This window comes from Culex pipiens, chromosome 2 (assembly GCF_016801865.2).
Source record: "Culex pipiens pallens isolate TS chromosome 2, TS_CPP_V2, whole genome shotgun sequence".
In the NCBI taxonomy this organism is placed as follows: domain Eukaryota; kingdom Metazoa; phylum Arthropoda; class Insecta; order Diptera; family Culicidae; genus Culex; species Culex pipiens.
Window position 1 is genome coordinate 130,705,731 of NC_068938.1, and position 14,824 is coordinate 130,720,554.

The window sequence follows — 14,824 nt, forward strand, 5'->3', positions numbered from 1 at the left end:
AACACGCACGTAAAAAAAACCAAACATTTGAAGACGGGATTTGATCCCGCAATCTTTGACCTGACAGGTCTATGCTTTTACGGTATCGGCCATGCGTCATTGATGAGTTTGGAATGAAAAAGACACAATGATGTGTTGGTGACCGTAAAATGGTGATTCGAGAGCATTATACTCTCGGTATAAATGATATTCTCTCAATCCAAATCGAGCTCATTTTACTCTCGACCATCTGCAGTGGGTTTAAAATGCTTATCGTGGCCAACTGTGTCTAAAAACATCTTTTTTCAACTGACAATATTTACAACTCCGTGACAACACGTGCTGTCCCCATCCAGAGATTCCACAATTTCGATCTCTCCAAATATGAATAGCAATTAGGGCTAATTGTACGTAATTTAGCGCCACACACTGACTGTGGCGTAGGAGGGTGGGGGAAGAAGCCACCTTTCTAGGACCTCTGCGGTTTTTAATTACAGAAAACAAAGCATTTTATCGATTTTAGTCTCAACCTGGCCCGTTATTACACAAAAGCACCAGGTGCACAGAGCCGGGAGATGACGATGGTGATGCACACGTCAAGTGTGCCGAATCGTGTTAGTGCCACAATTTCGCGAAAAAGCGCACACCAACATTTGTGGAGGTGGTGGTGCCCTCCCCCTTAATACAGAGGGTGGCACATGGTGCGATGTGTCGTCAGAGCTTTGCAAATTACATTTGAAAGCTTTCATTAATTCAGATTTTACGCTTGAGCTGGCGCTCGGGAATAGAAGGCAAATGGGACAGATAAATATTTGATAAGGTTTGTTTTTGTGACAACGTGGAGGGAAGTATAAAATGACTAATACACTTAGTTAATTATTATTTTCATCGCATTTTAAATAAAAGTATATAAGAAACATCAAATTGAAAGAAATATCCAAGATATCATCGTTGAAAAAAAAACAACAAATGGCAGCAGAGGAAATTTGTTCCAAATAATTTAGATATTATTTTCAAAATTGAGCAGTTCTCTAGGATTTCGGTCATTCGATTTTTTTGTATTTTTTAATCCGTCTGAAACTTTTTTGGTGCCTTCGGTATGCCCAAAGAAGCCATTTTGCCTCATTAATTTGTCCATATAATTTTCCATACAAATTTGGCAGCTGTCCATACAAAAATGATATGTGAAAATACAAAAATCTGTATCTTTTGAAGGAATTTTTTGATCGATTTGGTGTCTTCGGCAAAGTTGTAGGTATGGATACGGGCTACACTGAAAAAAATAATACACGGTAAAAAAAATTATGTGATTTTTTATTTAACTTTTTATCACTAAAACTTGATTTGCAAAAAAACACTATTTTTAATTTTTTTATTTTTTGATATTTTTTAGAGGACATAAAATGCCAACTTTTCAGAAATTTCCAGGTTGTGCAAAAAATCATTGACCGAGTTTTTTCAAAAAAACGAAATTTTGGTCGCAAAAATTTTTCAACTTTATTTTTTGATGTAAAATCAAATTTGCAATCAAAAAGTACTTTACTGAAATTTTGATAAAGTGCACCGTTTTCAAGTTAAATCCATATTTAGATGACTTTTTTGAAAATAGTCGAAGTTTTTCATTTTTTAAAATTAGTGCACATGTTTGCCCACTTTTGACAAAAATATTTTTGAATAGCTGAGAAAATTCTCTATATTTTGCTGATTTGGACTTTGTTGATACGACCTTAAGTTGCTAAGATATTGCAATGCAAAGGTTTAAAAACAGGAAAATTGATGTTTTCTAAGTCTCACCCAAACAGCCCACCATTTTTTCAATGTCAGCAACTAATGGTCCGATTTTCAATGTTAAAATATCAAATATTTGAGAAATTTTCCGATCTTTTCGAAAACAATATTTTCAAAATTTTCAAATTAACACTAACATTTCAAAAGGGCCAAACATTCAATATTACGCCCTTTTAAAATGTTAGTCTTGAAAAATATTTGCGACCAAAATTTCAATTTTTTGAAAAAATCAGGTCAATGATTTTTTGCACAACCTGGAAATTTCTGAAAAGTTGGCATTTTATGTCCTCTAAAACATGTCAAAAAATAAAATAAAAATTAAAAATAGTGTTTTTTTGCAAATCAAGTTTTAGTGACAAAAAGTTAAATAAAAAAATCACCTAATTTTTTTTACCGTGTATTATTTTTTTCCAGTGAAGTCCGTATCCATACCTAGAACTTTGCCGAAGACACCAAATCGATCAAAAAATCCTTCAAAAGATACAGATTTTTGAATTTTTATACATCATTTTTGTATGGACAGCCGCCAAATTTGTATGGAAAATTATATGGACAAACTAATGATGCAAAATGGCTTCTTTGGGCATACCGAAAGCACCAAAAAAGTTTCAGTCGGGTTAAAAAATACAAAAATTAAAATTGAAGAAAAAAGACCGATTTCGTAGAAAACTGCACAATTCTAAATTTATGTCTGTTTGCTCATCACTTTAAACAAATTTGCTGACTAACTTGATCCAGAAATTGTCAACATTTCTTTTGATCAGCTAAATTGACTTTTTCTATTAAAAGTAAGAGTAAACACGTTCACACGTGCGTCACTTTAGGCTACGTGACCAAGAGAGAGATCAAATCCAGCACTCAAAAGCACTTTTCTTGTTCTGCTAACGGTGAGAAAAGGTCGAAGCAATTTGTTTTCCCAATTGCATGACATTAACATGTTTTTCGCTCATGCTCATATATGCTTCGATGGCGAATTGTACGATAAGCAAAGTTATCTGAGCTTTTGTAAAAGAAAGATGAAAATAATGTAGTTTAATATCAATCCTCCAAAACGACAATCAGAAACACAATTTGAACTTTGAACACGGACGAACGGACATGACACTGGGTTTCAAAAAGTGAAGCAGGTTTTCTTTTACTTCTTCTTGGCAAAAACCTGCACAAGCGAGTTGGCTTATGTCAAAATCTTCGCGCCACGTGGTTTAAAACGTAAACAAAGCCAGCTGATGATGCTATTTCATGGGCATTTTTTGAAATTGTCGTATGAGGCTCCGTCATATTTTGTTCGATTTTCGTATTTTTTTTTTTAAGTTTCATACAAATGTTCGGTGATGACCCTGAAATGAATCTGTATCTAAAAGAATCTGGACATTGAATTTTAAATCGCGTTGGATCGGTTTTGTTGATAGAGAAATTTGGAGTCAATTTTGTAGTACCATCGGAACATTGAAGTTACGCGTGACGAAACCCAATGGATCGACCAGCATTCGAGATGGAATTGGATCCTGTTTGCAAGTTGGCAAGAGCGCGCTAGGAAGGTTAACGGAAGTTTCGCTGAATCGTTCGATTGCGGAGAAATCGGTGAATGAATCGAAGAATTTAGCTGAGGAAGCACACACATTTGCTGCGCAGATCAAAATGATTTCGGGTCATGAGGAGTTGGGACTGGTTCTACAAGAAATGCAAGCCATTAACGAGGAATTTGGTGAGATCATTCCATTATATATATATATATATCTTAGCTGATGTCTTTGTGATGGGGGAGTCCATGCTGCTCTTCATACGTTCTCATTCCTGATTTTCTGTTCTATTGCTCTTCCTACCATCTGTTTCTTTTATGTCCTTGTGAGGGGATCATCGATCCATCCGCATTGACGTACTATCTTTTCATTTTCATTATTTTTTCACACTTACTACCAGTCTTTGTGAGGGGATACTGAGCTCGATTTGCTCTCCATCCGCATTGACCTATTCTCATCTATGATTTTCCTTTTTATTAGTAGTTAGAATCAATGCCGGGGATCGGGGAGGGAGCATCAGGGCAGTGGACGGTATGCTGTAATGGCGGAGACTGGATGTGGATAGTGGAAGACCAGAACTACGTCAAAAGGGGGAAATAGTTCATTAACTATACAATTCTAAAGGATTGTCTAATTAATAGATTTATTGACCTCTGTCAGTCTCCAGCTGTCTGCCGCGCCCTTTTAGGCCCCCAACAGGGTGCGAGCCCTGTTTTTCAGCTTTGTCAGACTTTTTTCGGAGTTATTGGAGGTTACTGTCGGAAGGAGATTCTCTTCCCCTGAGGACACCGTGAGTGATTTTGCTTGTTCGCGTCCAACCATCCCCTTTTGGCCCTTCATACGGCAGTAATTTGAAGATGCTCCCTTTAAGTCTGAGCCACTGTAATTCTAGGCAACCGCTACATAGGTCATCCTTGTGGCCCTGTTGGTTATCACATCAAATCAAATCAAAATTTTTTTGAAATTGTCGTATGAATTTATATTAAAAATACAATTTCTAACAATTATTTGGCAATTTTAGTATCCACGATAAATTACATAGAATCATAAAGACAAACTTAATGTCAAAATAACTGTTTCTAACACCATACCAATGCTAAATGTTTTAATTAATTATTGCATGAGACATTTTGAGAAATCATGCGTAATTGCGCGATGCTACTTCGACAACTTGAATGTAGATGGCGCAAGTGATAGTTTGCTTCAGAAATTTAAAGAAAATTTGTTCCTGGTGTCATGTCCGCTCGTCCGTGCTTTGAACACATTGAAATAAGACTGTAAAACTACCAAGAAATTTAAAATGTATTCACAATTTTGATAGGCTCAGTAAGTTCTAAGCAATTGCTTTAAGGCTCTGAAAAGCATCATTTCCGATCGGCCATTTGGCGACCATGTTTATTTTAAAAAAACATACAAATCTTGATTCAAAATGTTTCTATCAAAAAATGTTTTTTTTCATATCGTGATTATTTTTTTCATTTCAATTTACTATTTCTGGACCCTGAATTCAGAACCATCATTGCCCCAAAAGTGAAGGACACCTTCTACCACCTTAAAACATATATTGTCTTAAATTCCACAGATCTTATTTGAGCTATTATTAATTTTGTGTTGTTTAACTTTTTGAACAGTGGCCAAGTTGTACTTTTTTCAAGTTATTCAAAACATTTTGAACGAAATATTTTTTTCTCAGCTGAGCACTCCAAACAATACTAAGCTTCTTGCAATAATTATGATAGATTTCGCTCTATCAAATAACCTCCAACCTTTACACCCTAACCCACCAAGACTAATTTGTCACAAGATGACATTCAGGGACGTCATTTAATGGCGCCATTTCCCTTTTCCCCCCTTTTTCACTTTTGGAAGCACGGTATGCCACCATTGCAAAATGCATTACGCCTGCATATTCATAAATTATTCCCACAACATATAGTCGGGGTTTCCCTCTTCGATGGAAAGCAGCAAGAAAAAGAAAAAAAGAGCGCCACAAAAATGATTAATGGATCAATAAAAGTAGAGCCAAAGTGCCAGAACCCGAACACGCTCCGATACCGACTTGAGGGTGTCCTTTCCTCCGTTCAATACTGGGGTTTATGCGTTGGGGATTCCAGCGACTAACTGCTAATGGCATCCGCTTTCCTGATCCTTAGTCGTGGAAACACACTTGTCATGGTTCCCATAGATGTATTCCGTGCATGTAAGAAGAAGTCAGTGCACCGTGAAGAATACTGTTTTTTTTTGTCGATACAAGTTCTGGGTTGCAAAACTCGCTGTGTGGAAGTATTCTTGACACCGCTGAACAACATCCGTTGTTTTCGTTGCACATTAATAGCCATTGACTGAAGGGGGCGGAACACCTGCGGTGTAAAGTTGCAAGTAAAAACACATATTTAGCCCCCACCAAGTCGGTGGAAGGTGCAGGGTGACAGCTAAACCAAAACAAAAAAGAAACTGACTTTAATCTATGACACGACTTGAGTTTTACACTGTGTGTTTCGTCCAATCCCGCAGGACGGCAGCGAAATTATGAGAAAGTTCAGCCAAGACTTACAACACGTGTTATAAAAACAATCGACGGATTTCAAGACATTTAATTTGCTGTATTTTTGATTTAATTGAAATTTTTTAAAGGCTTTTCTATGCCCAAAAAAGCCATTTTGCATCATTGGTTTTCCCATACAAGTCTTCGTATAGTTTTGATAGCAATCCATACACAAGTTGTTTGTAAGTACAGGCCAGACTCGATTATCTGACGATCTTATTTTTGCTTGTCGAGGTTTAGTATGATCCTCAAGCTACGCTGAACTCATTAAAAATGTTTCTATTAACTATTCAAATTTGGCTAAAATGGAGTCGCACAATCCGAGTTTGATGTTAAAAGTAAGAAAATTAAAATAAAACACGGAAAAAAATTGGTTCATGATTCAATTATCCGAAGTCTTATATAAACCTTAGAATTATCGAGTCTGGATTGTATTCGAAAATCTGTATTTTAGGAAGACATTTTATGTTTGATTTTGTATTCGGCGTAGTTGTAGGTAATGGTTAGAACTATTGAGAAAAAATAGTTACACCCTAAGAAAAATTACGAGTTTTTTCATAAATTTTTCATCACTAAATAGAGCGTCTAATAAGTAGTTTCAATCTTGTCGTGCTATCTTGTCACTCCATGAAAATTGATGTAAGTGCGACAAAAGGCCATAGGGATTTCAGGCCAGGAAAGTCAGGATGCGTTTGTCGCACGTACAAACTAGACTACCGTAAACATTTGTAATTATAACACGGGACTCCAGCAACCAACTTCAACCAAACTTTGGGACAATGCACAGAATGGTCAGCCAAACAAAACGTGTTTGTTATTGTTTACATTGCGTGCTCTCGTTTTTGTTTATTCAAGGTCAAACATTAAAACGCGTTTTTCTCGGAACGTCGAAATGGCGGGTGCGACAAGATAGCACGACGACGTCGATTTTGTAGATGGGCAATGTGTGTAAATAAAGTGAAATAAATATTATTATGTGTTGCTGACAAGGAAATTCACAAAAAAACATCAGCAGATTGGTTTTCTTTGAGATTTTCGGATGCGATTTTTTTTTCGTGATTTGCCTCCTCTCTCTTTCATGGGTGAAGAAAGTTCGCAAGCGAAATTGATTTCTTTGCGATTATTCCATCCCTGGCTTTGTCACATAAAGTTAAAATGAAAAAAAAAACATGCAGAAATTATGTTTTTCATGACAAATTACTTTTCTAAAACAAATTATAGTGATTTCAGCTCTTGATCAAAATGGCAAAGCTTTTTAGTTTTTCCTTAAAATGTAACTTTTCGTGTTTGTTTTTGTACTTCAAACAAATCAATGTTTTCAAAGTTTCAAGTTTTAAAAATATTATTGTAATTTTTGGGCACCTCTCAAACAATACAAAGTAGTTTTTCAATGATTTTGCCTTCCTCACTGAGGTAAGGCTATAATCCTGCTCTAAAAATGAACTTCGTATAAAAACGTCGTAGACCCACCTTCATGTATACATATCGACTCAGAATCGAAAACTGAACAAATGTCTGTGTGTATGTGTGTGTGTATGTGTGTGTGTATGTGTGTGTGTATGTATGTATGTGACCAACAAACTAGCTCATGTTTCTCGGCACTGGCTGAACCGATTTGACCCGAACTTGTTGCATTCGACTTGGTTTAGGGTCCCATAGATCGAGTTTTATACAGATTGAAGTTTCGATAAGTAGTTAAAAAGTTATGTATAAAAATGTGTTTTCACATATATTTGGATCTCACTTAACTGTATGTAAACTATGTCCGGGTCTATCATCCGACCCATCGTTGGTTAGGTTATCAAAAGACCTTTCCAACGAGTCCAAAACATTGAAGATCTGGCAACCCTGTCTCGAGATATGGCCACTTAAGTGATATTGATGTACTTTTCTGAAGCCGGATCTCACTTAAATGTATGTAAACTATGTCCGAGTCCATCATCCGACCCATCGTTGGTTAGATTATCAAAAGACCTTTCCAACGTGTCTAAAACATTGAAGATCTGGCAACCCTGTCTCGAGATATGGCCTCTTAAGTGATATTGATGTACTTTTTTGAAGCCGGATCTCACTTAAATGTATGTTAACTATATCCGGATCCACCATCCGACCTATTGTTGGTTAACTTATCAAAAGAACTTTCCAATGAGTCCAAAACATTGAAGATCTGGCAACCCTGTCTCGAGATATGGCCACTTAAGTGATATTGATGTACTTTTTTGAAGCCGGATCTCACTTAAATGTATGTAAACTATGTCCGGATCCTCCATCCGACCCATTGTTGGTTAGGTTATCAAAAGACCTTTCCAACGAGTCTAAAACATTGAAGATCTGGCAGCCCTGTCTCGAGATATGGCCACTTATGTGATATTGATATACTTTTTTGAAGCCGGATCTCACTTAAATGTATGTAAACTATGTCCGGCTCCACTATCCGACCCAACGTTGGTTAGGTTATCAAAATACCTTTCCAACGAGTCTAAAACATTAAAGATCTGGCAACCCTGTCTCGAGATATGGCCTCTTAAGTGATATTGATGTACTTTTTTGAAGCCGGATCTCACTTAAATGTATGTTAACTATGTCCGGATCCACCATCCGACCTATTGTTGGTTAACTTATCAAAAGAACTTTCCAATGAGTCCAAAACATTGAAGATCTGGCAACCCTGTCTCGAGGTATGGCCACTTAAGTGATATTGATGTACTTTTTTGAAGCCGGATCTCACTTAAATGTATGTAAACTATGTCCGGATCCTCCATCCGACCCATTGTTGGTTAGGTTATCAAAAGACCTTTCCAACGAGTCTAAAACATTGAAGATCTGGCAGCCCTGTCTCGAGATATGGCCACTTATGTGATATTGATATACTTTTTTGAAGCCGGATCTCACTTAAATGTATGTAAACTATGTCCGGCTCCACTATCCGACCCAACGTTGGTTAGGTTATCAAAATACCTTTCCAACGAGTCTAAAACATTGAAGATCTGGCAACCCTGTCTCGAGATATGGCCTCTTAAGTGATATTGATGTACTTTTTTGAAGCCGGATCTCACTTAAATGTATGTTAACTATGTCCGGATCCACCATCCGACCTATTGTTGGTTAACTTATCAAAAGAACTTTCCAATGAGTCCAAAACATTGAAGATCTGGCAACCCTGTCTCGAGATATGGCCACTTAAGTGATATTGATGTACTTTTTTGAAGCCGGATCTCACTTAAATGTATGTAAACTATGTCCGGATCCTCCATCCGACCCATTGTTGGTTAGGTTATCAAAAGACCTTTCCAACGAGTCTAAAACATTGAAGATCTGGCAGCCCTGTCTCGAGATATGGCCACTTATGTGATATTGATGTACTTTTTTGAAGCCGGATCTCACTTAAATGTATGTAAACTATGTCCGGCTCCACTATCCGACCCAACGTTGGTTAGGTTATCAAAATACCTTTCCAACGAGTCTTAAACATTAAAGATCTGGCCGCCCTGTCCCGAGATATGGCCTCTTAAGTGATATTGATGTACTTTTTTGAAGCCGGATCTCACTTAAATGTATGTAAACTATGTCCGGATCCTCTATCCGACCTATTGCTGGTTAGGTTATCAAAAGACCTTTCCAACGAGTCTAAAACATTGAAGATCTGGCAACCCTGTCTCGAGATATGGCCCCTTAAGTGATATTGATGTACTTTTTTGAAGCCGGATCTCACTTAAATGTATGTAAACTATGTACGGATTCACTATCCGACCCATTGTTGGTTAGGTTATCAAAAGACCTTTCCAACGAGTCCAAAACATTGAAGATCTGGCAACCCTGTCTCGAGATATGGCCACTTAAGTGATATTGATGTTCTTTTTTGAAGCCGGATCTCACTTAAATGTATGTTAACTATGTCCAGGTCCATCATCCGACCCATTGTTGGTTAGGTTAGGTTATCAAAAGACCTTTCCAACGAGTCCAAAACATCGAAGATCTGGCAACCCTGTCTCGAGACATGGCCACTTAAGTGATATCGATGTACTTTTTGGAAGCCGGATCTAAAAAATTGATGAAACTTGTGTACAGCCATTGTTGTGAGGAAGGCTCCAACCACATAGGTGGATTAAGTTAGTTTTTTTTATGGTTTTAATATGTCACATGATTTTCAGGTTTATAATTGACTTTGGCTGAAAGCTTTTCCACAACACATAAACATATATTTTTTTCGAGAAATCCCGGAAATTACTAAACCTTGAATTTCCAGAACCCGCATTTTTTAATTTTCGATTTTTTTTATATGATCAAAAACTCATCTTTTGATCCATAAAGAAGTATGGAAATAGTAGTTTATGCAACAAGTTGCAAAAAGAAGATTTTTTCAGCACGAGTCGTACATTTATCCAACGAGATTTACCGAATTGGATAAATACGACGAGTGCCGAAAAAATCAAGTTTTGCAACGAGTTGCTTACAACATTTTATGCATGTCCGAAAAACGCTTTTTGGATGGAATTTTATGCCAAACATCCATGTGCTACACAAAACAAAAAAAAAAACGTTGAAAAATATTACTTTTCAATACTAGTGCTGAAAAGTTCAACTTTTCAATTTTTACCCAAATGTGCAAAAAAGTAAAACAATTTGAAATAATGTGAACAGTTAACAATAAAACAAAAAGTACAACAAAGATGAAAAGCGTTTAGCCATATCACTTAGAATGTAAATGAAATGTAAGTATTATAAGCATGTTCAATAAATATATATTCATTTTAAAAAACAACAACTTTTCAGCACCCATTTCAGTGCTAAAAAGTTGAACTTTTTTCACTGGTATTGAAAGGCATTAATTTTTTATTCTACTATTTTTGGTAAAGAAAAGTAGGCTTTTTCGTCGTTCAAGAATGACAAAAAAAGTAAGTAGGGGAAATATACCCATTTTAATCACACTAAGCCTGAAAAAAAAGAAAGAAAGGGTATAGTTCCCCTAGTTTCACGACGGAATTACCAATGCCTAATGATTATGATTTTATTTTTTTTAATATTATGATATTTTTACATACACAGACAAAAAAATGATGGTAATATTCATCAGGAAATGGTGACAGATTTTGTGGCAAAAAATATGATTAATTTTACCCCAGAAAATGATGAATTTTCATCAGTTTTTGATGAATATTCATCAGGTTCACATTTTTACACATTTTTTATGTAATATTACACAAATAAAGAGGTAATATTCAACCGTCAAGCCGTCATAAGTATCCATTTCCGAAAAAAACGACAGGTTCACCAAATTTCTTATAATTTGTCTAAAAAAACATTCAACTTTTTTGACTTTTGTTTGTTTTTTTTTTTTCAACGTTTTGTGAGATGAATCAAAAAAAAATTACAAGATTTTTCTTCAGATTTTATTAAAAAAATTCTTAAGAAAGATCACTTATCATCGATGGATTTAAGTACATATCCATCAAATTTCTTTTAAAATTTCTTATGAATATGCCTTAAGAGACTAGACCCTAAATTACATGTTTCACCCATATTTCACTTCCAGTAAAAAGTTTCCGAACCCAAATTTCTAGCTCGTTTTGAAATGAGAAAAAGTTTCCTAAAAGTATATTGTGTGAAAGGGAATTAAAACCTGAAATTTTGGAGAAAGTCACTTTTTATTTTAAGAAATTGGGCATATCTCTGATTATATTGAACCATTTTTTATGGAACTTTTATGCTAACTATTCTCTACAATCTGATTGCATCGAAAATGTTTTCAAAACATTTATTCTACACATATCCGCTCTACACGTATTCAAGCACATCATGAGAAATGATCCAACAATCACAGAACAAGTCGTCACCCTGAACCGTCCCTGTGATAGTTCCATTCTGATGAGCCCACAACGCGTTTAACAATTTAGGTTATCATTCGTATTGCGGTTGCGGCGTCGTTCAAACAAAGATACCGATATATTACGACTACGAGCCAGGTGCTTTGCTCTGTGTGCAACAACCGTGACCTCGACATGTGAAGGAAAGTTATTGCTTTTTCACGGTGTGTCACGTGGGTTTTCTCTGTGACCAATTTGAAAGAACTTTTTTTTTATTGAAGCCACAGAATAGGTTGAACGAAACTAAGAAGGAATATTTACTTTTTCCATTGCCTTGTCGTCAGTCATCGTGACGCATCGACAGCTCGAAACTGCCTGTGTGCTTTTTTCCTGCTGCGGGGATGTTTTTCACGATCCTTTTCACAACAAGTTTTCCCTCACTCACTCACCAACACAAACGCACTTTTTGCCCAAACTTTCGCAGTTTTCCACCGGAAGCAGAAGCGCTTTGTATCAAATCAACTTTTTTCCTCCTCAGAACGAAACTCAACAGTATTATTACTCATCATCCTCGCAGGAGGGAAGGGGGGAGTGAAATTCCAGAATGTTTCACAATTTTCACCTCTCCTGTTGGGTGTACAAAATGCACCAACAAACCAACACACACTCACAACTATTGGGCTACAAGGGGGAGCAGTTGTGGAAATTATATCCTTTTTTCCACCCACCAACCGCAGCAAGGGTGATAGTTTCCCCACACACCACAATTTCACTTCTGTTTGAGATCTGAACCTTTGGGAAAAATCCGCGAATTTTGCCGCAGTCCGCGCACGACGACCGCAGCGGCACAAATGTCCTTCCTGCTGAGGCTGCTTGCACGGAAAAGCTGCGCCAGTTTTTCCCACCAGCTTTTTCACTGGACTGTGACAGTGTGAGTGAGTGTGAGAGAGGGAGAGAATTTTTGGGAAGGGGGAGAACCGAAAAGTTCTTGGGAGAGAATTGTGGGGGTGATCAGTTTTGGAAAATTTAGTATTTTATTATTTTAATCTTCAAAATACTTAAAAATTGATCCAGTAGAATCGATGAAAATACAAAATTTGGCTTAAGAAAATAATCGCAAAACATATTGCATTCTCTTAAAAAAAATAGAAAATGTTTTCTGCCCCTAGATTATATGAGAATATTTTGAAGGAGGGAAGTGAAGTCATATTAAGAGTCGGAGACTTGTGGTTCAAAATCATCAATAGTTAATTCTGCATTAAGTTGAAAGGCTGTCAAAGGCAATCTTATGGGAAATTGGACGAGCTTTCCAGTAGAAATATTTACGTCTGTCAAAAAAATCAAGTCAGTCATCTAGAAATGGCCAAAACCACCAAGAAATTGTCAAACAATTTTATTTTTTTAAACCATTAAATCTTCACAAAGACACGGACCTAGGACAATGGGCAATATGGAGACTTTTATGTAAAATTGTCTACTAGAGAATCGCTTCCCACGTTCGGTTTTCCTAAATGTTGACGTTAAGGGTTGCAACCAAAGAAGTTAATGTCTTCTTTTTTTCAAAATTGGCGAACTTACGGACCCAATCCTGCAGAAATCTCACTGTAAAAATAGTCTAAGTTTATTATCAATTTGTATACAATACTTTAGAGGATGAAAACAAAATTACATCAAAAGTTTCCGTGGTTTTCAAAATATCGTAAACCGGGGTGAAGTTGATAGGAATTATTTTTGAAATAAATACACCAAGGTTTCTTATATAGTTTTCGAGAGAAAAAAATCAATGATTATATTTAGTTAACTAAGTTTATAAGCTTTTTAACGAAAAAAAAAAACAAATAAATATCAGGTAAAATTGTTTAAAAGTCAGAATTTCGGCTGAAATTCGTTAAAACTAGTTTTGTTTATACACTTTTCGCACTTTATATGAAATGTGTTCTACTGAAAAGACCTGTAAATATGGAGATTTTTTTATTTACAAGCTTTTTTTACTTTCTCTTAGTGGAAAATTGTCCAAAGAATCTAAAAATGCATTCCATTTTCCGATTCAAAATCATGTTCGTTGAGAAAATCATGACACTTTGAGAAGATTAATATAATGCTGTTCATCAACTTTTTCCTAATTATAGTAAACTGACTTTTTGAACTTGTCCAAATTTTATGAAAAGTTCTTTTTGAGGTACTTTGAACACTTCGCTGCCACGGTCAGATGATATGATTCCAAACCATTCCGTACGTATTTAATTTGTACTCTTCATTTTGCGGAAAAATCTCAAACCTATCAAACCTGTCAAAGACACCCCGTTTAACGGTATTACAATGTAAGTAACAGGAAGCTCGGTAAAAAGCCCTGGATGATGTGCACCGTTAAAACCACTTAAAAAAAGTATAATTAATTGTTTTGTTGAAGGGAGACATACCATCCTGCATTTTTGTGAGGCTTTTTGCAACTTCTTAGGCTAGTTTCTCAAAAATTTAGAACGGAAAAAAATCATAAACGTAAAATTTTACTTTTAAGCCCTAAAAATCATTTAAGTGGCGTGTTTTTTTTTTTCAATGTATTTAAAAAAAAAATTCCCTAAAGTTATACGCCACTTTCCGATTTGTGATCGCAAAAATTAAAATTTGTTTGAAATATTGAAAAAGCTTTTATTTCATTTCAAATGCTAAAAAATGATAAAATTAATTTTATTAAGGGTACACAGTTAGCAAGGATAAAATCTAATTGTAAAAATGGTCAAAATTGTTAGGAGCGAGTGCTTAACAAAAACATAAAATAAAATTGGCATTGACCAAAAAAAGACTATTCAAACGGTAGAACTATTTAATTCCGTTTTCACACTTTAAAACACTAGAAAATTAAAGAAATTAAAAACTTTTAAGTTTAAGAGAAAAATAAAACATCATTTCGACGTCGTCGTGCTATCTTGTCGCACCCGCCACTTTGACATTCCGAGAAAAACGCGTTTTAATGTTTGACCTTGAATAAACAAAAACGAGAGCACGCAATGTAAACAATAACAAACACGTTTTGTTTGGCTGACCATTCTGTGCACTGTCCCGAAGTTTGGTTGAAGTTGGTTGCTGGAGTCCCGAGTTATAATTACAAATGTTTACGGTAGTCTAGCTTGTACGTGCGTCAAACGCATCCTGACCTGAAATTCCTTTTGTCACACTTACATCAATTT

At 35.9% G+C, this 14,824-nt stretch overlaps 1 protein-coding gene across 3 annotated transcripts in view; it reads right to left on the reverse strand.

Moving 5' to 3' along the window:
- The window catches only part of LOC120415333 (calcium-transporting ATPase type 2C member 1), a 109,886-nt gene that overhangs the window by 88,306 nt on the left and 6,756 nt on the right, over window positions 1-14,824 (reverse strand). The window contains exon 1 of one of the 3 annotated variants that reach the window (XM_039576821.2): window positions 11,958-12,366. The exons of the other annotated variants lie outside the window; for them this stretch is intronic. Within the exon in view, the coding sequence (XP_039432755.1) occupies window positions 11,958-11,984 (27 nt within the window). The 5' untranslated portion in view covers window positions 11,985-12,366. Of the gene's footprint in view, window positions 1-11,957; window positions 12,367-14,824 lie in introns of those variants that run through there. 3 annotated transcript variants of the gene reach the window in all.